Source organism: Tachysurus vachellii, chromosome 1 (assembly GCF_030014155.1).
Source record: "Tachysurus vachellii isolate PV-2020 chromosome 1, HZAU_Pvac_v1, whole genome shotgun sequence".
Classification (NCBI taxonomy): domain Eukaryota; kingdom Metazoa; phylum Chordata; class Actinopteri; order Siluriformes; family Bagridae; genus Tachysurus; species Tachysurus vachellii.
This window is the reverse complement of record NC_083460.1, coordinates 5037313-5064583: the sequence shown is the minus strand read 5'-3', so window position 1 is coordinate 5064583 and position 27271 is coordinate 5037313. Positions and strand designations below refer to the sequence as shown.

The window sequence follows — 27271 nt, the reverse complement described above, 5'->3', positions numbered from 1 at the left end:
TCCGGACTCACTTATTTTTCCCCATCATGCACTTAGGTGTTTTGCAGTTGATGACTCACTCACATTAATAAATATATTTATTTTTTAATTTAGATATTTATAAATTATTTCTAGTATTTGCTGCAAAGTGCAGAGTTGGGTGGTAATAATAAAAGTATTGTTGCTGTCTTTTCCTTTTCAGTTTAACATTCAGAATAAAAAGAATAAAAATAAGGTGATACAAATATATTATTATTATCATTCTTATGATATCTGGCGTATAAATATTTATCTGTGTCTCTTAGTCTGTCATCGTTTGCCTTTGACCAGGATTTAGGGAAGTGTCGTGCTGCCCCCTTGTGGGTTGTCGTAGTACTGCAGGGAAACCGTAAAAATAAAAATAAAAAATATTTAGAGATTTAAAATGAGATATTTGAAAGCAATGGTCACTGATAAATAAGATTACCCAGTTTAACATTACAGTTTTAAATGACAAACAGCGTGGACTTGCCGTTGTACCTTGCACAAAAACTTTTGCATACCTAAGATTGTCCACAAGAGGGCGCCATTGTTACTGGGAATAGCTCGAGTCGAACAGAAGCAGTACAGAGCTTTTAAAATGAATGAAATTTGTTCTATGGGGCGTTTACAATTACCGGTATCATGTAGTAAAAATGTTATAATAGTAAAAGCGGCCCACGTGAACACTTTAAAGGGCATTTACAGTTCCACGCGCAGCAGGTTAGTGCGTTCGACTGTTAACCGAAAGGTTGATAGTTCGAGCCCACCCAGGGACGACGATAACTTTTCTATGATTTATTTATCATTTTGATATTAATAACTTAACAGCCATAAGCCACATTGTTGCTCAAGGAAGCCCTAGTGGCTGGGTGCAGTGACATTATCCCGCCGGTAGAGGGCGTGTGGGAACTACACAACACTATATAATCAATAAATAGAAGATATAAATATACATATAAATATAAATAAATATTAAATATATCTAACTCGGGCTGTCGCAATTGCTTACACATTTATCATGTCCTGTATAATTAGTCTTATCTGTGCTAAGTACGATAATAAACACACCGAGATAAATTGTAAACTCGCGTATTAACCAAAGATAAGAATTCAGAAAAGGTTTTCCAAGTTTATTGGAGCTTTCACCCCAAATATATACACTACTACAACATTTTTGTACATATACGATTTAGGATGCAGCATATTTATCAAGTGATTATTCTCAATGCTAAGCTCTCCTTCTCAGTGTTGACTTGTTTTTTTGTTTGTTTTTTTTGTAGCTAAACTAATTCTCTAAACTAATATGCATAAAGTGAAAGCCTCTTCGGTTCTAACTAACTGTGTTAACCAAAGCTGCTGCCCCTGTCAGGTGAAAGGAGAAACTGCAACCTGTTGGCCAGCAAGCAAACAAACTGAGAGGGAAGCCATGGGCTAGTTATCAGTATGGGTGCAGGTCTTCATTTGGAACTTTGGAATAGTTCAACTTTCCAAGATGAAATGTAGATTAAAGACTTATCAATTTAGTCAGCCGTACACATAATACATCCCCTAATCTTGTGCTCTACCAAATGCACATTATCATCTAGTGCTTGCTAATATTATGAACAGCAGCTACGTAAACTACGCTCTCCACTGCTTCTATCTCTCTACCCATCCTGAAGCATCCAGAAATTGTACCAGCTCAGATTGTCTTCCGTGCAATGAAGATTTTGGACCTCAACTGAGCTGAGGTCGACTCTGTGAGGATCCTGAGACATCTAGAGATGTTCCAGCTCCATTTGGACTCTGCTATACTAAAGAGGAGACGCCAACTCCATGTGGTCTTAGAGGACAACAATCTCCTCATCAGTAAAACATTTATCAGACTGTATATTTATAATCACACCCTCCGGTGTCACCCATATGAGGATGAGGTTCCCCTTTGAGTCTGGTTGCTCTCAAGGTTTCTACCTTTACCATTATAATAACCTTCTTTTCTATGTTTATGTTTTGTATTTGATTTGAATCGAATTGAATAACATTTGTAAAAAATCTTACCCTGTGCATCAGTAGTAATTAAACTTTAGAAAAGTTTAATATTTAGGTTCAATTGCCACATAAAAGCTAACAAACTACAAAATTATCTTGAGTGAGTTTTCATCCAGCCGGTAGGTGGCAGGAACTTTGACAAATGAGACTAAAAGTGAACAGTAAAGCGGAAATACGTCACCGGTCCTTTTTTCTCCGAGGCCAGCAGCACAGGGTGGGTAAGATTTTGTGTCTCTGTAATAGTTAAAAATATCTTAAATGCAGCGTGTTTTAATCCAATTTTAACTATTAAGGGTTGAAATAAGAGTTTGTGTTGTGCTTTAGTGAGGTAGTGTGACACTGTAACGCGTATTAACGACATGATTTCGAGTCGTTCTGTACGGCTAAAGTAGAGCTAACGGCTAAGCGCCATGTGTTAGCCGCGTGCTAACGACATCATCTTCATCTTCATCTCATGAGCGTTTAGTTTCCTAGATTCCGTTCTGTACACGAATATTCACCGTATTAAACTCTGTAACGACGTTTAAAATGATATATACGATAATATGTCATAAACGTATGTTTTAAGTTACCTGGTGTGCTTCTGTTTAATCAAAACAGACGCCGTCATTGTTTGTAAAGATTTTCTTGTGACTTATTTATTTGACAGTGAAGGGAAAATGCAGATCTTCGTGAAAACGTTGACCGGCAAAACCATCACCCTCGAGGTGGAGCCCAGCGACACAATCGAGAATGTCAAAGCCAAGATTCAAGACAAGGAAGGTACTGATGATGATGATGATGATGATGAAGAACGTCAGGTTTGTTGTCTTGTCATGATGTTAGAATAACTGTATTAACCACAGTGCTTTGGCACAGGTATCCCTCCTGACCAGCAGCGTCTGATTTTTGCTGGCAAGCAGTTGGAAGATGGACGCACACTGTCAGATTATAACATTCAGAAAGGTGTGTAACTTGTGTCCAAATATCCTCCTGTCAGTGTGTAAGAACTAATGTTGTTTGTATGGTAGCTTGTGATAGCCTAGTGGTTAAGGTGCTGGACTATTAACCAGAAGGTAATGAGTTCGAATCCCAGGTCCACCAAGCAGCGAAGCAGTTAACCCTCAATTGCTCAGTTGTATAAACTGAAATTAATTGTAAGTCACTCTGGATAATGGTGTCTGCTAAATGCCAGAAATGTAAATGTAGCTAGTATTAAATTTGATCATCTCAATAGATGGAGATGCACCAATACTGTTTGGAGATTTTCAGTATGGTGTGTTGTTAGTGCTCTGGGACTCAGTGTCTATCTCGTAATCTTGTGATACAAACATGCATTCTTAGTACTAAATATATATTAAAAAGAATTACAAAATGTTAAATCTGAAATGCCACATTACTGTATATCACACCTAATGAGCCATTAATCATTCACACTTGGACTCAACTGTCATCCAATTAAATGGGTTAATACATAAAACAGTAATTTGTTGTAGTTTAAGGGCTTGTTGCTGAAAGCTAATACGGTGAATTTTTCTTGTCGCTCAGAGTCCACCCTGCACTTGGTGCTCCGACTGAGAGGAGGGATCATCGAGCCTTCCCTCAGGCAGCTGGCGCAGAAATACAACTGCGAGAAGATGATCTGCCGCAAGTATGTACCTTTTTATATATGCACTTCGGGACCTGCTACAATATTTGATATACAGCCTTTATAAGTTAAATATTAACACAGATTTGTGTTTTTTTAGATTTGTTAATTAATTTGTTTTATTAATTTAATATCGACACAAATTGACTGCTGGTTTTATCTTCAGATGTTACGCACGCCTTCATCCCCGTGCCGTTAACTGCCGCAAGAAGAAGTGTGGACACACCAACAACCTGCGCCCCAAGAAGAAGCTGAAGTAAACTGTAGCACTAGTACGCTTGGAAATATGGCAATTGTTTAACATTAAAACGTTAAAGAAATTGGTGATTCTGTGTTTTATTTTAAGCAGATAATTTTTCTAGAACTGATTTTCTAAAGTTCATATAGGTGACAAATTCACATCAGACAGGCACTCTATTGTGATTTCATTTTATTAACAGGCACTGTGCACAACCTCAGCACAGAAACAGTTGTTAACGAATAATATTCCAGGCCAGGCTGCTTACATTCTGTATGTGTATATATCAGTCTCTGGATCAGAACACAGTTTAAGGTAAAACAAATTCTCACTTGCCCTATGATTTGCAGGCCAAAACATGAAAATTGAAACTAAAATGTGCTTTACTAAAATAAAGCTGTTCATTGTCAGGGACATCAGTCTGCAGAATGATGTAAAGCAAATAAGGTGATCTGTAGCTGAAAAGTATCCCTTAAAAGATTGTGCTCCTACAAGGCTCTAAAATCAATACCATGCTCATGTTAGGAAATGTAAAAGGGAAAAATAAAACCTTTTGATTTATCATCTACAACCTTTTATTTTCTCTGAAATTAAGTCTTGATGTTAACTGTACATATAGCCTGCATGGGGAAAAAGTAGGTTGTCACATTCATAAGTCACATTCACATTCATGAATTTCCTCTTCACACACAGGTCACATTTACAAATAATCAAAGCGGTAGGTTTCCTGAAGCAGTATCCGATACGTAACCATGCAGCCTTGGACAAGGCCTGTGACATCAAAGTTGAACAATGCTTAGAAGCCCTATATCTAACTAGAAAAGTAGAGTGCAATGTTCCACCCAAGCCACAAGCGGGCATTCCTAAATGCAGGAAAAATAGCCTTAACTTGTACATAATGAATACTTACCTAGAGATAACAACCTACATGAACCTATTAGAATAAATTGTGCATTGCCTACAGTACATCTCGACTACATGTGTACATTTCAAACCGAGCAACTACTTTCTTTCTCGCATCCCATATTACTTATGAAGATTACTGCTAGATTAAATACAGACCAGAATATTCTACCAATGAATAAATCATACTGAGCAGGTAGACTCCACAGAGATCAGTGATGTTTCTGGTCTTTGGTATACATACAGAGGATCTCTTGCTTTCACGCAGCAAAGAAACTGCAAACGTATTTAACATTCACTCCTCGAAATTAATCTTAAAATGTATTACTTCATATAAAGTTGTAAATTTCAAATAATATTACGGTTTCATGCTCACCATAAACTCCCGTCGTCTCTTTATTTCTTCTCTGTGCTATTATTTAACAGTGCCATAGTACCGGTTATAATAGGTTTACATCAAGGACATAATATAATGCACCATAATGTATCTATTTGGACTCGTTATTTTCTTCTACTGAATGGAAACGTTCAGCCTTGTGTCACCTGATGTATCAAAAATATACTTTACACCCAATTGCTATAATCAACTGAATACTGACTTAAACTGATATTTATTGCTAAATTGTTAACTAAAAAATCAAAAGGAAACATGAAAGAAAACTACAGAACAAAATGTTGTGTAGGTGTCGTCACTAGCCTCTGATATTTGAAAGCATAGCTACACTATGTGGCGCCTCTCGTACGGCAGCCGTTCTGTTTCTTTGAGCCGGGGCACTGAGCTTTGGTCGCTCACAGGGACCTCCTCTCTCTCTCTCTCTCTCTCTTTCACCTCAACTTCAGCTCATTCAGACAGAACACCGCACTTTCTTTACTGCTCTACTTGTCTAGCAGTTTGATGAGGGTCTGTCGCAGGTCGTTGAGGTCAAAGAGCTTGACGTCGAGCATCTGGATGACCCTCTGGACCTCATTCTCAGTGCGGTCTCGATCTTCCAGGGTGGAGGCCAGGCTTTGCTCAGCACTCTGCACCCGGCGCTCCAGATCCAGGTTACGCATCTCCAGGTCCTGAATACAATAATATGGTTTGTAATATGGTTTGTAATATCTATATTTTTCCCTACACATTTTGATCACAAAAAAGTTCTAGCAGTATAATTATGGCTGTGTGCATAGTGATTTAATTTGCATTTCATTCAACATGTAATAAATAATAAATAAATCGTTTTTTTTTTCCGAGTCTACAGCTTTTTTTTTTGTTAATCTGCCACCTAATTTACCTAAACAGAAATGAAAGCATGTTTAGAAACCAATTGTGGTGTAAGGCTATCTATTCAGCCATCGTTATTGCTTATAGAAAAGAAATCAGAAATCAGTCAAAGTAAAAACAATAGCATCTGGAAAATTGCTTAAACTGTTACAACTAACCCATATTGTAAAGCAAACAAAAAGAATGCAGATGTAAATTAATTAGATTATTACATTTTAAAACTAAAATGAAAATGAAAACACAAACCAACTCTTTCAGTGAGCTATTTATCGCTGCTCCTTCATTTCAACACACTAGCTATAGTGTTTCTGTCCTTGAAAAGCCCTGATCATGACCAGGTGGCTTTATGTGTAGCAGCTACCACAGGGGCTGCTCTGTGTGTGTGTGTGTGTGTGTGTGTGTGTGTGTGTGTGTGTGTGTGTGTGTGTGTGTGTGTGTGTGTGTGTGTGTGTGTGTGTGTGTGTGTGTGTGTGTGTGTGTGTGTGTGTGTGTGTGTGTGGTGCTGAATTACAGTTTTTTCTGCACCTGTAATCTGTGAATGGCTTCCTCTCTCTCCTGCTCCATCTCATGGAAATTAGACTTCTTCGCCTGAAGTATACGGATTTCCTGAAACACACACAGCTCCTGAGTTGATGCTACCTGATGTTAAGATATTGTTTAAACACTGGTAGGATAAAAGTGTCTCTGTGCATAAGGTCTCCACAAAGCCACCTGGCTCATAACCTTTACCTCATCTTTTGCCTTGAGTAAAGCCTCCAGTTCTTCCAGGGACTGTGTGAGCTCATCCTTCAGTATGTCACTGGGCCCTTGGCCTCCACGGCTCTCCAAATCTGCCACCTACACACACAGTCAGTCACACACAGACACAGACACACACACACACACAGACAGACAGACATACATACATACATACATACAAATACACACACTCACACGCAGACACACACACACACACACGCACAAACAGTAACACATATTAGTCTAGGCCATAGATGTCTTGTGACCAGGTACTGAAAGTACTTTTCAATGTGCCTGAACAGAAAAAGAGAGTTAATCAGTTCAGGCATAGGATCAATATGTGACCTGTCAGAAGAAGCTTCTTGAATCACTGTGACCTTCCTGTGGAGAATTACGCTGAGTCTCCTATATGCCATAAGCTTGTAAAGTCTGTGTGAAAGTGTGTTAGCCCTCTTGGGCAGAGTACATGCTTATTGATACTATAGTTAGCACAACAGTGCTCTCCTTGTTCTTCATTTCCCTACCAAATTTATCATACAACACAACATATTCATGAAAGATAAACCATGAAACATCTTTGTGTATTTATTCATTGGCAGTTTGGGGGTATTTCAGGGCCCCAAATAACATGTTTTCACTAAACCGTTAAAGTATAACACACAGCTAGACTGTGGTGGCAGCAAGTGAGCCAAAGTAAGACACAGGTGCCAATACTTTCATCTTAATAGAAACAGAGAATGATGTGAGACCTTCTTGTAAGTCCTGAGTTCTGCTGACTCTGTCTGGAGTTTATGCATTTTCCTCATGTCCATGTGGATTTCCTCTGAATTTTCCAGTTTCATCTCATCATGCCAGCAAATGAATTGGCCAAGATAACATGCTACTAGCTATGCATAAGTGTGTGTGTGTGTGTGTTTGTATGTGTGTGTGTGTGTGTGTGTGCGTGTGTGTGCATCATCAGGAAAATTCTGTGATCAAATTTATTAGAGATATTTGCATATCCTTACCCACTCCATAATTTTATTTTGCATGCAATAATGCAATTTTAATTACAATAATTATGATTAGTGTGAATTTTAATATATAGTATATATTTTTTGATATTACATGTATATTTTATGCACTTATGTATTTTCCGATCTCTGCTTCTGGAAATTAGCAGGTGATGTGCTAGCCAGACGTCACAGACTTATAATACTTGTAAATATCTAGGCATATTGACATTAGTTACCAGCAATAGAATGAAAATCTCCAAGTATTCTTGACTTTGTCAACCAACTCTAGGCCCTGTAACCTATTGCAATTCTATATCTTAACTCTCTCTTTCTCTCTCCAACTTTCTTGTCCTTGACAAATGTCATAGCCCTGCCCTTGGGAAATCAGCACCTTTTCTGCATTATGTCAACAAAACTGGCACTCATACAGAATAAAGAAATGAATTAACGGGAGAACTTGTAAAAGGTCTTTGCCATTTGGAAAGTCTTAAGAGATGCCAGCTTATTTTTAACTATGTAATGTGCAAAGAAAAATCCCCCGAATGAGGAGCTGACAGTTCCCCTTGGTGATTTTTCATTTCTCCTAACTAGGGCATTGAAAGTAGGATATAGCTGTCCTACAAACCCTACTCTCTCTGTGTCCCATGAGACATGAACCATTTTCAACCACCTGGCCGCCTGATTCATGTGAGAGTGACAGAGAGAGACAGAGAGAGAGAGACACACACACACACACACACACACACTTCCTCAGCCAGATTCTTCTTGGACTTGTCTATATATCTATATCTTTAAGGTCTATAATGTTAAGTGTGATAATTGATGATCATTTTGATGATCGATCTCAGCAGCTTTTATAAGTCATTTGGAGGGGTTTCTCAAGCGCAGCCACATTCCCCATGTTAGCCTAAAGTCACACAGGCAGATGAAACACACTTGGAAGCCAAATACTAATGAAACAACCTCACTCTGAAAGATGAATCCCCTTATAGAACATGTTCGTTATGAATTTATTAGCACGTCCATTTCCTCCTCTGACTCAGAGGCTGAGGTGGTAAGAACATTAGTGACCACCTCTATAGAGCCATTATAGAGTTTATGACATTATGGGGAGGTTCAGTAGGCACTTAGACTGGCTAAAATTTCATAGAAACACAATGGGATACCATTAGCCTCCTGCCAGGAAGCAGCCTGTAGCTTAAATCTGACCGGATCTGGAGCTGACACATTTAAACAAAGTAGGGCAGGAACATGGTTGAAAAGCAAAAATTACAATAAATAAATAAACAAACAAACAAACAAACAAATAAATAAATAAGCATGGCAGTTAGCCAAAGAAGGTTAAAAAAATGCACAAGGCTTTTTCATGCTGTAGGACAGGAAGTGGTTACACACCGTGTTTCCAGACAAATTATAAAATTCAAACCACCTATATTAAGAAGAACATTAAAAGTGCACTGTAACCTCATTAGCAATCTGATACCTTCCACATCCAGCACTTCCATAACAGCTAATAATGCAACTGGGGATCTGATCGTTGAGACATCTAATAAGCCAGAGCAAGTGAAATATCACCTATGTGGAACGAAAAACAAATTATTGCTTTAGCTAGTGGTCTGAATTCACTTCCTCTGCATCAAGACATAAAGAGATTAGTCTTGAAGGAAAGGTTCAGAGAAAGACTTCCAAACAGTTAGGAGACTAATTGATGTAAGAGTAAATATTCTTTAGACTGTTCATGTTTGGACTCACTGTTTCTCTTTTTCCAGACGGGAGAGATTGAATGAGGGAGTCTGCATTTATTCCTTGATATTCCTGTGGTCTCACCTGTTCTCGCAGCCTGTCCGTCTCCTCCTGATACGCTGCCAGCTGCTTCTTCCACTGCTCCACGTTGGCATTAGCCTCGTGCAGCGCAGCCACCAGTTTTGCATTGCTGTCCTGCAGGGTGAAGAGCTCAGTCTCCAGGTTCATCTCACAGATAGAGCTGCGGCAAGCATGCATGAAGCGGTGTCACTTTTACTGATGGACCAAAGCCAGGTTTATTTTAATTCAGCTTTGAATTTAATTAGCTAAAAGTTCCAGTGCAAATATTTGAGATGAGTTAAACTGACTTGGACCTTGATTTTAGAGACATCTGTCAAGATAATCATTAAGTCTGGTGATTGTAAAAGAGGCTTTCAAAGGCTATACTAGCAGGGAAATGTATTCATGTTTAATTAGAATGTATTCATAAATCGTACTTTTGGGAGATTTAACAGTGTATTCAGTAAGTAAAATTCACAGCTTGCACAATTCCTGATTCATTTAGATCAGTGATTTTAAAAGTACTGGCCAGTGAGCCTCAGGGTTCCAAAAAACAAAAGCCAGGGAGTAAAAATCACAACCCAAACAACCCATTATAATCCTAATGATTATATTTATTGTGGAGCTCTTATAATTATTAAGTAAACAAAACATGTCAGCCTGTGAATAATCAATCAATCAGCCTTTATGTAATGTGCTTGGATGTTCAAGAATAAAAAACGATGATGATAATAATATTGTACAAATTCTGACTCAGGTGACAAAAGGCTCAATAACAAAACCACAAATGAATAATGAAAAGGTTCTGTGAAAGTGGTGTACCGTTTTAACGATCATATGCACAACTAAATAAAACCAGGCTTTCTGAACGAGCAATCATAGACATTGTTCCCATGCACCACAGGACCTTCACAAATTGGCCTGTAATATTCTAGAATCTCCAAAAACAAGCAGTTGGCAAATGGGGAGCCCCTGTGCATGACTACTTTTTGTCAATATATTACCAGAGAAAGGGCAGGAGGCTGTTCGAAGACTCACCATAGCAACCCTTGTTAGAAAAGAGCACTAGTGTCCAACAAATGGCAGACAAAAGAAAGGCAAGTGGAAAAGGGGTTAGAGAAAAGAAAAAAAAAAAAGCTCAACGTGTGAGTGCATGTGCCGTCACAGATGTACTGGAATCGGCACTTATGTATGACTCAACACTGTAATGGCTGTTCTTCTTCCCTCCTCTCCAGGTTCACACTAATAATAGTTCTGAATGGATGAGAGTAAGAGTTCACTGGGGTGGAAAAAAGTGTACTTCGTGAACATGGGCTGTTTCAGCATTAGCTGTCACGGTGGTTACGATCGAATCATGTCTTCGTCTTTCAGAAAGTGCAATACAAGATTTCGAGTCTATCCTCAGAACAAATGCATTGTTGGGCCAAAAAAAAAAAAAAACGCCAAGCATGATGCAGATGCCAAACCTCAGAAATGGCAGAAATATAGTGTACTGCTGTTATTCTGGGAACCAACATTACTGATGCATTGGTGCGCAAAAAAGCGAGTTTGCTCTAAACAGTTGATTGATGTCCAACCTGTCCAACAAAATAGCCTTTTTCACATATCGCTGACTATAATAGTCTTACCCTTCAGAGAGCATCTTTTTGATACGCTCTTTCTCTGATGATAGGGTGATGTCTGCGCTCTGGCTCCGGAAGAGTTTATCATCCGGCCCGTTCACACACATCACCGGCGGTGACTGCAATTCGTCCGAGAGATCCTGCAATACATAGATCAGTATTTGTCTAGGTTAGTGTTCACTTTCAAGACATTTTTCAGTCAAATTCTTTTCAGATCAGACCCATTTCTGATTGCCACACTAAAAGCCATAATGATTAACAGCCCAAATAAATGAAAATGATCATATCCTATTATGATGTTAACACGTTACACTCCCAGGAACCTGGTCCAGACCAGGAACCTGGACCATACCGCCAACACTAACTGTATGCATATCATCTAATAAATTCCCTTGTGACAAAGTGGTCCTGACAGAATTCCCGTTAGTTTAACTGCTCTTACAGACTAATTCTTCAGTATGCTCTAAGATATATGACTGAATTATAAGCTGAGACTTTGAGGAGTTTAATGACTTCAACAACACAATACAGAGAATTCAGTTATACAAGCTAGACTTTTAACAAAAGAGGATATAAGATACTTCATTGAATAGGTCTATGTTGTACGAAGATGAAGAAGATGAATGCTGTCTGGGGGGATATTAACAATGCTTCTACTCTTCAAGGGATATTTAGTAAAATAAAATCAAAATGGATGGGACAGATACTGTACGAAGGCTTAGATAATGTGTCTGGATACAACAAAAGGTATTAAATATTGTGGGGAAAAAGCTTTTTCTAAAAGCTGTGACTCAATTTTATTCCTGTATTCATTCATAATGCTAAATACGAAATTAAAGTTTGAGCCTCAGCACAGGTTCATTGTGGATTTCTCTGGTTTCTTTGTACATCACAAAAAATATGGCAGTAGGTGGACTGGCTATGCAAAACTGCCCCTAGGTGTGATAGGCACTCAATGTGTGTGTGTGAGATGCCCTGCAATGGTCTGGCATCACGTCTATGGGGTTTCCTTGTGATAGGCACCAGATCCACTGAAGTTCGGAAAAAGACCAGGTGATTTTTTTTTAGCTGTCTATTTTTGGTGCCTATTGTAGACTCTCGTCTACAGAAGTGGAACCCAGTGTGATGATGTTGCCCGTCCGACTCAAGGTTCAACATGTGGTGTGTTCCGAGATGCCTTTCTGTTCAGAGTGGTTGTAAGGACTGCTTATTATTTGAGTTACCGCCAATCAGCTCAAACAAGTCTGGCCATTCTCCTTTGACTTCTCTCATCAACAAGGTGTTTGTGCCATTCTGTGTAAGCTCTAGAGACTGCTGTGCATGAAAATCCTTGGAGATCAACAGTTTTTGAAACAGATTCCTTCATGCGACGGTCAAAGTCATCAAGATTTCTGATGTTTATTGTGAACATTATCAAAAACATCAGACCTGCCTCTGCATGACTGTAGTTTGCTGCCACATGATTGTTTAAATGTAACTGCAGGTGTATGACGTTTCAAATAAATGAAGCAGGTCTTCAGCTTTTTTTTTTTTAATTTTAGAGAGCAGCTCTCCTGCTCAAAAAAAGAGGTCATGAGAACAATTATGCAGAGATCATTATCATGCCTGTCAGGGACGGTTAACTAGTTAAAAACCTGTAGAAGTCCTCCTGCAAGACAATAAAGGACACAGTAAAGGACAAAACAACACGTTCTGTCTCCCTCGTTATAAAGAGCTGCTCATCCCTGCAGCAGTGCGGAAGGATGTAACAGGCTTTAGTAAGAGAGGCAAGAGTCACTGTAACCCCTGTAGATAGCGTAGTGTGATAAAGCAACGCTTATTTTTGCTGCCACAAATCTGCTTATGGGAGAAATATCTAACAACCACATGGCATCACAAACGCAGAGCTTAAAGGAAACCAGAACAGAGAACAGAGTCTCTAGTGCTTTGAAAATTTACAATAGTTTCAATAGTCATAAAACTGAAAATGTAAGAATACTGATTTTACTATCGTGGTTTTATCCTAACCACAGCGTTATTGAATGCAATATAAACCTCAAGAATTCAACATGTTGAAGTCACCGGTGCTGATTAATGCACTCATTCTAATACATTATGGTTTCTATAGTAACAGCTTACAAAAAGACATGTATGATGGACTCGCCACATGATGGAAGGACCCTCCAGTGTCAGTGCTTTGGAACAGTCAGAGGCTTACTAGTTTTTCTAAAATGGTTCTGATTCTATATGTATGATGTATGGTGGGCAGTCAACATAAAACTAATAAAAAATGGATTTAAAAAAAACAAAAAAAAATCTGACATATTCTTAAACAATAAAGCAGTGTAGAAACCTTTTACTATTACAGCTGGGAACTTTCATGAATTATTAAGTAAATACAAAGTAAGTAGTAAGGAAAGATTAAGTATGTATCCTAGTGAACCACTCACTCACTCATTTTCTACCGCTTATCCGAACTACCTCGGGTCACAGGGAGCCTGTGCCTATCTCAGGCGTCATCGGGCATCAAGCCAGGATACACCCTGGACGGAGTGCCAGCCCATCGCAGGGCACACACACACTCTCATTCACTCACACAATCACACACTACGGACAATTTTCCAGAGATGCCAATCAACCTACCATGCATGTCTTTGGACCGGGGGAGGAAACCGGAGTACCCAGAGGAAACCCCCGAGGCACGGAGAGAACATGCAAACTCCACACACACAATGCAGAGGCGGGAATCGAACCCCCAACCCTGAAAGTGTGAGGCGAACGTGCTAACCACTAAGCCACCATGCCCCCCTAGTGAACCAGTATTAATGTATTCAATGATAGAGACTTTAAAGCACTTTTGAACGTCGATAAGCGTGTCTGCCAAATGCCATAAATGTTAATGTAGATGAAATTTGCAGTCACATACGTGAGGAAAGTCTGTACTCTGTAATGGATTCTGGTCAAATACAAAAAAAAAGAAAAAAAAAATTTTTTTAGTTATCATAATAGAACAAACAATAAATAATAATATTTCTGCAGCTCTACTTTAATTCAAAGTTTAGTCAGCTTAAATTCTTCAGCATTTACTGAGATAACAGTGACCTTAGTAGTACTAAATCTATAAAAAGATTACATTTTTGGCTGAAACTATGAAACATAGTTTTTGTGAAACTATGCGAGTCTCAACTGTGCTGCTTGTCTGTTGTGTTGTTTTCTAAGAGAAAAGAATAACAATACTGATGTGTGAGATGTCGTCTACATGCTGTCTGGCTGTCTTGATTGATTACTGTTGTCTTCCAAGCATGCTCTGAAAAGAAATATGCAGTGCGTTCACAATGTTCACAATGCTCCTAACAGCCCAGCTGTGGTGCAGAAAGACAAGGAAGGACTTTTACATATAGTCACTATTTATTCTTCCAACACATTTAGTGACTCACCTGAGAGAACTGTAGAAATCCAGTCGAAAGGCATTAGGGAAAAGGGACAGAAGACAATTATCAGTACAGAGGTTTTCCAGGATCTGAATATTGTACAGAAGTAATACTTGATGCAATTAAATGTTCCAGAAACTACACCAGTATGCCAAGCTTGAATGTAAAAAATAAATAATTAAATAAATAACACTGAAAGCATTAGAATAAAATTAGACATGACCCACACAGGAAGCCGTGAAGCGTTAAACTTAAAGGAGTGGTGTTATTGTTCATTTAGAGGAAGAACCCGCTGATTGTTTAATTGCTTCTGATCATGCTTTTGACCTGAAAACAAATTTATTCAGTGGGAGACAGACACACTGAGCCAGTACACAGGACTGCATGGTATAATTTTAATCGCTGCCCTATTTCTCTTCTCTCTTTGCCGTGAGATGAATGACCCAGCTGAGGCACAGTTGGGTTACAATAACCCTTTGCCTACTGCAGTAGTTCCACGAATGCAAGTAGGTTTACTCAGCCAGTAGCTTTAGATATGCAAACATAGACGAAAGGATTGGCTAAGAACTGAACGTCGGCTATTTAACGTCTGTTCATTAATATAGCGCTTATTGCATAATGTAAATCAAATTTTCTTTTCGATTACAATCTCAGTGGTAAGAATACATATAATTACATGATGAATAATTGTGTTAAGTCTTGATTCATTTGTTTGGACTGTCTTCAGAATCTAAAGAATTCACTGTGATGCTGAACACAAATGAATGAGTGTGCCAGCTGTCTTATTCTGTATACGTGAGTAAGCAAATGTGTCATTACACCCCATCTTATACCCCATCTGAACTTCCAGCCTTGAATCTCTGTGATACTGGCAATCTTTATATTATTCTTTATAATAACCTGATGTTCTGTAAAGCTGCTTTGAGACAATGTCAATTGTAAAAAGCGCTATACAAATAAATTTGTATTGAATTAAATCGAATTGTAAGGAATTATGATCTCCAATGTTTCCTACTGACTCCATGCTTATTTAATATAAAGAGACTACGATGGGTTCAATCTTTCCAAGTGTGTTGTGTGTGTGTATATATTTGTGAGAATGCACCTGTGGAGCTGCAATGTTCAGGGCAGCGTTAGCCAGCTCCATCTTGTCTTGTGATTTATCTCTAGCCAGCCGAGCAGCTTCTTTGACCTCCTTAAAGCGCTCAGAAAACTGTAATAAAAAAAATAAACATACCTGATGTGAATTACCCAGTATTATTTTAATGTACAGAGTTAGCTTTGGCCAAATTGTCAAATTGCCACTGCCATCTGTAGCCTCTACTTGCAGCTATTCAGCAAATTTAATATCTTGTCATGCAATTTAAAAGTAATTAGCTAAAATCATATCTGAGCCTGCAGACACACAGGACAAGAAGCATAATATTACATATGATTAATGTGCAATAAATGCCTATTTTGAAAGAATGTTCTTTAGTTCACGTCTGACCATGAGCAATGATTTCCATGGTTCCAATCATTACCATGATTTCCCAAAAGAACCTGAGCCCTTTAAATGCTCAGCATCAAAGTGCGCAGCTGTGAGATTTACCTGGTTAAGCTGCTGCTCAGTGGCGAAGCCCAGGCCGTACACCGTGTTAGCCCTGCTGTCTGCCCACTGGCCAAACTTCTGAGATGTCTTAGTGAATGTCATGTTGGGTGTAATGGTGCTGTTGATGATAGCCTGCAGAGACAGAGGGCAGCTCTGAGTTTTGGCAGATAACAGACACTGGTGAAATACTCACTGTGACTGAGCCACTTAGAAGCATGGGTGGCAGGTTTGCAAGTATGCTCAACAAATGTCTTTAGGCAGATTATCCTGGATTCTTCCTACAGTCTTCTCTTTAGGAGGAGAAATGCTGCTCAGTTGGGTTAAGCTCTAGTGATTGACCTGGCCTTCCACTTGTTGTGGGTTGTTCAATTTCAAGTTCTTGATTCATGAAGTTCCTCTCGGTTCATTTGGATGTATTTTTCTGTGAGCTGGCAGAGAGAATGTTCCTGTTGTTGTTTCTGTCTGGGATTGCAGCGGATCATTTGTTTTTGGCACAGGTTTTACAGATTCCTCAAGCAACCATCCCTGAGAGTTAACCCCTTGGTGACTATGCTAGTTCCTCACCTGTTAATCTCAGTGGTCCAGCAGTCCAGATTGATGAAACCTTTCCAGAAGCAGCCATGAAAGTTCAATCCATGATGCTGCCACCACCAGGTTTCACAGAGGAGTTGGAATGTTTTGGCTGATGAGCAGATCCTTTCTGTCCTTCTCACTTTGGTCCTTCCAAAATTTTGGTAGTTAATCTTGCTTTTGTGGATCATCTCTGTATTTCTTTGTGAATTCCAGTCTGGACCTCTGATTTTTACTGCTGATGAGTGGTTTGCATCTTGTGGTCTGGCCTCTATATTTACGCTCTCAAAGTCTTCTTGTGAGACCTTGCCCCATGGAGGTTGTTGGTGATGTAACTTACTGTTGTTTTTAGGTTTTTCTTCACAGCTCTCACAATGTTTCTGTCATCAGCTGTTGTTGTTTTTCTTGGCCGACCTGTCTGCCGTCTGTTGCTCAGTACACCAGTGGTTTCTTTCTTTTTCAGGACATTGCAAATTGTTCTATTGTCAATGCCCAATGTTTGTGCAATGGCTCTGGTTGATTTTTCTCAGCTACAGAAAGGCATGCATTTCTCCCATAGACAGTTCTCTGATCTTCATGCTGGCTTATCTTTTTTTAACAACAAATGCAGACTTTACAGGTGAAACTGAAGGCTATAACCAAGAGAAGATGTTTGAAGAGGAACTAATTATTGTTTAAAACAGGACACACTGACCAAATTGAACAAAAAACACTTGTCACATGTGTGTCCCAATATTTTTACTTGCCTAAAAAAAAATCGGTTGGTCTGATATGATCTAGATATAAAAAGTAGTCAATAAAAGAATTCTAAATTCTATACCCATATACATCATTTGATCTCAAACTTAAATGTCCTTAAAAAAAAAAAATACTGGATTGGTGAAAACAAAAGAATTGTTAGGGACTGTATTTACCTACCTATATCTACTCTATTACTGCTCTATTACTGCTCTATTACTGCTCTTTCTCTACACTTCACTATGCAAAAAAAGTTGCAATTTGTTAATCATTCACAAAACTGCAATTTCTCTTAGCTATAAGCTAGTTGACATTTAACGGGCCGTCTCTCTGAATTTGAGCACGAAACATCAATCGACATGCAGGATGCAGACTGCTGTGTTTATTGGTGTACACGTCTCCTCTGTAGCATCACCGCATTGCTAATGTGAACTCTAGTCCTGCTTTCAAAGCATAAACGTGAAGTCTGAACCCTAATAACGGCTTTGAACCCATAAGGGTTATTACTGTGCATTCAGTTCTGTAATCATCTTTTCTCTTTGATATCAACCAGACCATTGATGTGCAATTAAACACCATCCTCACATGTTTGGCAGGCCTTCGACAGATAAAGACAAGCCGTCTACAGAGTTTCTTTAAACCAAACATGCATCAGAGAGTGTATTAAGTTCTCTTTTTTCCTCTCTCGCTCTTTTTCTAAAGGTCTTGTGACTAGATTACTAGGTTGGCGGGATTAAAAAAAGGGGAAATGTACTCATGTGAGCTTGTGGTGGAATTAAAATGAAGAAATGTAGGTCAGTATGGAAGTGTACGGAGCACAGAGCTGTAATGCACTTCGGTAAGCTGCAATTATATGACTAGCTAAAGCTTTGGATGGAAAGTTTTTTTTTTCCTATCTTTTTATTTAAAAGTAAATAAATAATTTTCAAACCCACAGCACTCAGTCATTGACCACTCTTTAGAAGAACAAGGTAAAAAATAAAAATAAATAAATAAATAGAAATGTACATGTATATACGCATATATTTAATGCTATCCTTATTTTGACATCAATAGTGCACTTATATGCAAGGTGACCATAGATTGTTGCAACTTCATATCAGTCTCCAGTTGATCTATTTCATATATGACCTATTTCCAACTATGAATCAGGGCTTAACCAGATATATTTATCTCGGTGAATGCACTCAGGGCATACTGATGGCACACTGCTGCCTCACTGTTCAATCCTGACCTCAGGTTACTGTCTGTGTGGAGTTTCATATCATACCCTGTGTCTGTGTAAGCTTCCTCCAGGTTTTCAGAGTTCCTCCCATATAAAAACATGCTAGTGGGTGGATTGAATATGATAAAAATGCCCCTAGGTGTGAATGAGCGTGTCAATGACAGGTGTCTAATGGATGGTGTATTCCCGTTCTCACGCTTGGAGTTCCTAGTATAGGCTCTGAATCCATAATGAAAGATGAATGAATGAGTGAATGAATGGATGGATGGGTGGATGGATAGATGGATGTCTTTAACTGTATAAACATGCCCAGATAGTGTCCCTGTCTTATAGATCATACAAATCAAAACAAGCCCCCCTACTACACTAATATTCTTCTATTCACTGTCCATTCACGCCAGTGTTAAAAAAAATGTGACTCGATACTTGAGGCATCCACATTGCACAAAAAGCACAATCTGCATTCTATAGGTGATCTGTGCCTTTCTTCATTGATCAACACTTCCATCTCTTAGGATCCTCCTCCCCGGAACGCTGCTCCTCCAGCCAGAGAAGCCTGGCGATTCACTCCATCTACAGACATTGATTATCCACACTGGGAAAATGGGCAGCCTAATCCCTCGGCAAACTCTACTTTCTCTGCTCCTTAACTGAATGCGAAATCTGATATTGCGTGTTTAATAGAAATTTCTTTTATATAAACCTTCTCTGATTTAACCGGTTGTTAAAAATTTAAGTTGCTTCAATTCAATGTCCTTGAATTGTATAAATACCCTGAAGAAACAAATGTTAAAGTACAAAGTTCATGCACAATCAAGGCTGACATCCTGGAATATGATAACATTGAGGCAGCATCATCAACGCCTAGCTGAAAAGCAGCTCCCACATTAATAGAGAGGGACTACTGGCTCACCTTGGTGCCTCCCACACTGATGATGCGGTAGGCATGCCGATTGGCATCGTAGAAGAAAGAGACGGTGACTGCATGCTTGCTGGCTGGGATCCAGTTGCGCTTAGTAGCTGGATCGATCTGGAACACGTGCGCTCGGGAACTGAAAATGGGTTGCTCCCTACGAGAGAAACAGAATAGGACAGAACACCAGAACAAGATTATGCACTTAAAGTGAGTTACACAAACACACACACACACAAAGTTAATCTTAAACACCTAAGCACAATAATTCATATGCATGAAGAACTTCCATTTAGGATCTTAAAGCCTACGCAGTTCTCCATGTGACCGATACATAAAGTGTATCTCAGTCCAGCTTTGTAAATTCGATGCTTGATTGTGAGATTTAGAAGCTAATGAATTTGGTATACAAATATAGCAAAATGGACATTGGCTAAACCACCTGCTAACAAATTCCTGTATAAAGAGCAGATGTGCCCCAAGATCATGGATCAGGGAACGTGATACTGAAATCCTAAAGCCTTTCCTTCCAAGTCTATACTTAATCATGTAGCCCTGCTGAAAGGTTAATGGCCTGTGAAACATTCAGAAAGGGCTGCATTTACTAACTAACCTTATCAGGGCTACATCATTAAGAATAGAGTGTGTGCAAGTGTTAGCAGCCCTGAGATTAGGTGAAAATCAAACGTGACACACCGCCCTTACATTAACAACATTTTCGGCAGGGCTAGGAGAAATACAGGGCTAGGCTAAACACAAATAAGATTGTGTTTAATAAAAGTGTTGTGAATAACTCTCTCTGTAATCTAATGGTTTAAATGTAAGTATTTTTATCTCTTCAACAGTAAAAGCATTTTACTTTTCCAGTCTGGTGGACCAGAGGGACATTATAAGGACATTTCTACTACTAATATCCACAGCTGACATCCAGAGCAAAACCACAGTCCAGTGTGAACGTGAAGCATACAAACACTAACAACTCAGACTATGTGGTCACACTAACAAATGCATAGCGTGTCGTGACTAAGAGGCTCCTAATCCTGGGCCAGACATTTCTGCCCTTTCTGTCCCTGTGCGTGTGACCGTGTTTTGGATGTCTCCTGGTTACAGGGTAAATATTTGAAGGTCTCAGAGCAGTTGCTTTGCTTTGGCTAGCTCCTCTAACAAAGATTGAAGCCTCATCAAAAGTCACTGTCAACATGGAGCGGGATTAAACTCAGCCGGAAGAAGAAACGTAAGGTCACTGTAATCTGTACTTCAGAAGAAAAAGAAAGGAACCCTGCTGGCTCACGGGGATGGAAGTCTTACCCTCCTGATGGAAAAGCAAAGTAAGAAATGGGATAATAGATGAATCTGGCTTCTCTGTTCAAAGTGTTCTAAAGTCACAAATCTCTGGTGTTTATCTTCCTACACTGTTTAGTAAAGGACACAGGCTGAAGGCTGTCACGATAGAGGCAGGAAAGTTCGACTGTTTTGTAAAATAAAGGACTCCAGTGCATTTAATACAACTACCTTTGATATGCAAAGATAATGCAAAGCAATAAATAACAACCAAATACCTACTTGCTCGCATTGCCTGTGTGAAAAGAAAAAAAAAAGATGAAAAATCTGATTGCACTACACGACTCATTTACTAACCACCATCCAAGATAAAAAATGCTCATCAAATCTAGTTCAAACTTACTCAGACATACTTAAGTGAAGGACCAGTGCATGAGTCACAAATTTTTTTTGGAAACAGAGCAAGAAAAAACGGGTCATTATTTTTTTTAATGACATTACAAGAGGGCAAATATCTGAAGAGGTCTGCAGTAGGATTAAAACACACTGAGGTTAAGTGCCTGATGAGTCATTGTGGAAAAGTGACATCCAATACACGGCCATTTAAAAACACCATAAATGTTCTTATTTTGTATTCCTTGTGTGAGAGTTCACTAAAGAACACCACCGTTCTGGAGGTTCTGACTGAATTTACTCACTCGGTATAAAGCAGCATCGCTGTTAGACACACGGTCTGACACACGGTCATCACTGTATGAGTGGAACAAAAGATTTATTTACACGGTAGTAAAAAAAAATTTACAAAAAGCCAATTTTTACCATACAAACAAACATCCAGCTATAGCGCACACTATAATTAATAGCTATGGATATAAAACAGATAAAGGCTTTTTAATAACTGTAACTGATGACTGCTCCTGATTATAAAGCTGACCTTATTTCTATAGCTGTAATGAATAGCTGCAAGCTCCCTGCACATCTTAGGGAGCACAAACAACTCTCTATCATAAACATTACAGAAAACAGATCAGAGAAAGACAAATCATAAAATCATTAGCTAGCTGTTATTTGAGATTGGCAAATATCTTTATTTTCTCTCGCTATGTTTAAAGGCAAGATTTGAGAAATCTTAACACCTAGAAAAATCATCCTGTTGTCAAACAGATCGCTCCGTGCTGACTATTCACACATACTAAACGGTTTGCAAAAGTCAGCAGGGTTTATTTTGTTCCACGAACATGAGTTCTGCTTTGTGTGAGTGCCACCGATTTGTTCACCTCTGACAGACAGACAGACAGACAGACTCGTTTAGTAAACTCTGCACTGACTTTAGCAGCAGTCTAATTCTCTCTCATCTCTGCTTAATCCTCGCTGTTGTCTCGTATCACGTGGCGTATTCCAGCACTGACCCTGACACACACATGCATGCATACATGCACCCAGCGCCAGCCAGATAAGATCAAATTCTTTAGCCAAGTCACTGGGATGCTGCCGGACCCCGGGGTGACTCAAGGCGGGGCAGAGGAGTGCAACACTCAAACCATGCTTTTATGTTCTTTACCTATTCTTTACGCAACCTTCACATCCTTATCCAACACATTATCTGACTACTATCAAAAGTTTTTATAAGGACATTGTGTAGAGGGAAACTGCAGATCATATTTCTTGTTTTTTTTTCCCAAAGCACTGTTCACCATGACAGCATCATTTTTTAAAATCCACTACATCAAAATTATCGACAAGAGCCGATAAAGACACTTCATATATCTTGACACAAACAGCATGAACAAAACAAGTCTATTATATATAACACACAGTGCTTCGAGGTCCGTCCCCAAGCTCCAATACTTCCATTTCATAAACCAGTATCACAAAAGAGCTTCCTGATACTTTAGAGAGTAATGAAAAAGACAGTGAGAAATTCTTTGTTTTCACTAGGTCCAGAGATGTTACCTGACTACAGTGTCTGAAGAAGAAAATACAGAATGCAAATATAAATACATCGATATGCACTTTCACCCACAAGCAAACAGTCAAAGGAACTACGCTTACTTCACAAAAAGTGCAAATTTGTGAAAGTGTGCTACATCCTGTGTTGACGAGTGAGTGTGTGTGTGTGTGTTGATGTAGCCATCGAAAGGCAAATTTTACTCTGTCTGCCTACAAATTTCAATGATTTACTGCCAGATATATACATTCCTAATGAAGCAATTACTGCCAAATGTTACTGAGCAAACAGCCTCTTGATAAAACTGCTTACAGCTGCTCAGTGCTGGTAGAAAGCAGAAAGACAAGCTTGACTGAAGCACTGCATAAGGAGAGTGTGTCTGAGTGTGTGTATAGTGATGGTATATATCATGTGTGTGACAGATACAATCCTCTAAAGCAAATTAGCTTTTGTAGACAAGTATAGCTATAGCATACAAGCTATGTTTCCAGTGTGTCTGCCACTCCACTGCAATATTTCAACAGCACGCCTCCTATTTAATTGCCACACTTCTATGCCGGCTATAATACCTCGTCAATCACGCTCACCACCTACAGTATGTTAAGCGAGCAATTAGGCTGAAGTTAAAATGCAGAACGACTTCCCCAAGTTTTTGTTGTGTCAGAATGAACTTTGCGGTTGTCTAAGGCTCTGCGTTTGAACGTATGAGGTCATCTGAAGGACAAGCGGCGCCGCTCCATTAGAAATGAGGCCGTCTTCTCACCTTGAGAGCTTTGAGGAAGCCTGATCTAATTAACCCGGTGCTCCCTTGCTATTATCCAGACCAACATTAAGATTGTCTGAACTCCGCAAGGTTGAGACTCTAAAACACTTCAGCTGATACCAATCATGAAGCAGACGTTTCAAAAGGCTGACGGAAGAAGTAGGGCTTGCTTTTCATACTAAATCCCATGACCTTTTTGGTGGTGCTTTGTGAAAGAGTTTCCCCCAATCACACTGCACCTCTTCCTTAGGAGCATAATTAAGCACTACAGTGTAGTTAAAAACAGATTTGAGAAATGAAACCAAATGCAAAGCGGAAATGGCAAACCTGTGAATATTTTATAAACATGTCACACTTTGCTTCAGGGCCAAGAGTTCAATAGTGAGGAAAATGTAATGTGATGTAACCTGAATCATGCTGGGAACTGTAAAGAGCCAGATGGGAAGTTGATTGGGGAACAGGGGGAAAGGGGGGGGTTGTTGGGGGAGATGGGAGGTGGAGATGTTTATTGGGCATACGGTGCTGCTTACCTTTCTCTGTGGGACGGAAACATCCTTAGTGGACAAATGTGGACCTTTTTCTGGAATGTGAAAAAAGATCCAGGATAAAAGAACTATAACTCACATGACACATGATTGTTAAACATTAATCTGAAAACACAAAACGCAGAGTAATCGATTTGCACTTAACACACACCTAAGAACGTGCGCTGTAATAATAAACACTATGATGTGCTCATCTCAGGACCCTGAACATCCTTTCATCTATTCAACACACTGTGTGTACTGTTTCTCTTTATATTATAATGTGGATGATCAAGGAATTTACATGAGTCTGACTCCTCTCGAGGTTTCTTCCTCATGTCATCTCAGTGAGTTTTTTCCTCACCACTGTCTTCCCTCATTGAGATCTAAATCTGCACCCAGATTTCTGTAAAGCTGCATCTTGACAATTGTACTTGAAGGGAACTTTCTAACAGGGGAACATGGTTAAATGGTAGTTTACATTATTTTGTGTATATATATATATATATATATATATATTCACACACAAAATTACAATATATTACAATATATAATATTTTTATTATTTAATTAAGTCAACAAGTGTCAGCCAAAGTGCTGCATACATCGAATTTTGAATAAAGGTGGCTTAATAAAACAAAACAAATAGTATCTATATGTCAATGCATGCTCATTGTTGATACATTGAGCATCCATTACTGAATAAAGCTTAAAGGTTGGCCTCACACACACACTCACACTCACACTCACACATGCAAAAACTGCACTTTGGCACAGTGATTGTAATTTTTAGGAGAGCAACAACAAGTTGTAACAATCTGCCTAGATACAGATTTTTTCCCGCCTGAGGCACTAGTAGACTCTCACTAGTAGAGACACACACTAGTAGACACACACACACACAGACAATTATATATATATATATATATATATATATATATATATATATATATATATATATATATATATAAAATATTGTACACACACACACACACATACACACATACACACTCACACACACACTCACACACACACTCACACACACACTCACACACACACACACACACACACACACACACACACACACACACACACACACACACACACACACTCACCCCATTTCGTTGTCAATGTAAAAAGACAGGAATTGTCATTGCCCCCAGCCAGTGAGGGAACTGCAGAAACCGCAGACTCCTGGATCCCTCAAGCGGCGTCCGGATGCGTCCCAATTAACAACCGGATTTACCGAGAGAGAGAGAGAGAGAGGGAGAGAGAGAGAGAGAGAGAGAGAGAGAGAGAGAGAGAGAGAGCCTGATCGCTTCAGCTCCAAACGCGACTTTTTAAACTAAACCTCGATGGAAAAACAGGGACACTGAACATCCTGTGTGGAGTTTCTTTCCTGTCCCCCCCTCCTTCTTTCTTTCTTTCTTTGGCTGCACTTCGGTAACCTTGCGGACAGCAGCAGAAAACTCTCCGCTCTCTGCTTAGCGTTCACGCGCCTCGATGTGTCAAACTCCGCGCTCGCGCCGCCGCGCCACTTGGCAACCCGTTGAATAAGAGGACGTCGATCTGTCACGCGTTTTCCTCGCCGCCGGGTGAGCCGCCGCGGCACAGTTGCCGGTGTCACGCGCTGCCTCCGAACTCGCTGGGCTTTTAAAAGGACGCTCGCGTGCGCCACCTGCTGCACGGACAGAGGCGAGGGCGCGAGCCAGGAACAGGAGGATGCTTCACCGGGCTGCATCCCTAATCTCACACAAGCTGCTTAGTATACACTCTGCTTGCACATAATTACGGAACATCTGTACACACTCATGCAGGTGTCAATGAGGTGGCCGCAGTGCAGTGCATAAACATCATGGAGATCAGATCCAGGTCACGAGTTTAGTGTTCATCTCAGACACCAGAATGCTGAAAAATGTTAACTCATTCACTGTGGCATGATTGTCAGTGCCAACTGGGCTGGTTCGAGACATTTGAGATATTGCTGATCTGAGATTTTCACATCCAACTGTCCTTAGAGTCAACATAGAATGTTGAGAAAAACAAACATCTAGTGAGCATCATTTTTGCAGGCAAACGCACCATTTTGGTGAGAGAGGTCAGGGAAAACTGGTCATACTGGAAATTAGAGAGACTTTGAACTCACACGAAGGCTACGGTCACTCGGATAATTAAGCTTCGAAGCCGTTGTGAATGAAAAGCATTGGACTTCCCATTGAAGTAGTTGGGAATACATCACACGAAGAAGCTTTTAAATGTCACCTTTGCATTACAGCACAGGGAAATGATTTTTTTTATTGGTGATACATCTAAGGTAGAGAAAGCTTAAAGCCCTGACCAGTAACCCAGAGTGTTATCTGTTGAGCCACCACTGCCCATAGCAGTATCCACTACTTTCAGCCAAGAATAAGAATCTGAGGCCAACACTGGACATTCAAGTAAACCTATAGGTTATGACTAGAAAAAAAACGTTGCCTGTTTTGCATGGAACAGATGTGGATCCCTTTCATCTCACCTGAAAAGTCCATCCATCCATCCAGCGTCACTAAGCTGCCACTGTTGGGTCCTTCAGCATAGCCCTTAACCCTTGAATGCTCGGCCGTACCGTTTTAATTGTCAGCCAAACGTAACTGTAAACTCGATCACTATCCAAAATCAAAACTTCTTAGATTATCCAGTGCACTTGTGAAATTTCATATTGCCTTAGAATGTGACAAATACCCTTGAACAGAGGTTTTCAAACTTAATGCAGTCCCCTTTTACTTAAAACAATTGAAGCCTTGAGTTGAGGTGGGAAACCTTCAGAATGTGTAGGGCAGGAGTAATTCAGGAAAAGAATGGAGACACCATCCTACACCTAAAGGTCCTAAAGGATTGTTTTCCACTTATGCCATGTCAAATTGACAACTACATTTTTTATCGAATAAAGAATATAAGTTCACCTATAGTTACATTTTATGTTGTGGAATATATAGGACAGGTTAGTTCATGTTATCACCTGTAACACCCTCTGTTCCTTCACTATACTCTCTCTATATATTTTTTTTGGTTTGAAAAAATAAAAAAATCCCTGTTACTATGGAAACGATA

General features: G+C 39.5%; 2 protein-coding genes across 2 annotated transcripts; one reads left to right on the top strand and one right to left on the bottom strand.

Annotated features, from left to right (window-relative positions):
* Positions 1-2199: 2199 nt before the first annotated feature.
* uba52 (ubiquitin A-52 residue ribosomal protein fusion product 1) lies at positions 2200-3975 on the top strand. Its single transcript, XM_060869340.1, has 5 exons — positions 2200-2242; positions 2678-2790; positions 2887-2973; positions 3556-3658; positions 3822-3975. Exons 2-5 carry the CDS (start codon positions 2688-2690, stop codon positions 3913-3915), a joined length of 387 nt encoding a protein of 128 aa, XP_060725323.1. The 5' UTR covers positions 2200-2242; positions 2678-2687; the 3' UTR covers positions 3916-3975.
* A 95-nt stretch (positions 3976-4070) lies between these two features.
* On the bottom strand, positions 4071-25818 carry LOC132845372 (homer protein homolog 3). The gene is made up of 10 exons (XM_060869329.1): positions 25297-25818; positions 24188-24237; positions 19666-19822; positions 16220-16351; positions 15734-15841; positions 11225-11358; positions 9621-9777; positions 6790-6897; positions 6586-6666; positions 4071-5858 (listed from the first exon to the last, which is right to left on the bottom strand). Exons 2-10 carry the CDS (start codon positions 24208-24210, stop codon positions 5673-5675), a joined length of 1086 nt encoding a protein of 361 aa, XP_060725312.1. The 5' UTR covers positions 24211-24237; positions 25297-25818; the 3' UTR covers positions 4071-5672.
* Between the last annotated feature and the right edge of the window lie 1453 nt (positions 25819-27271).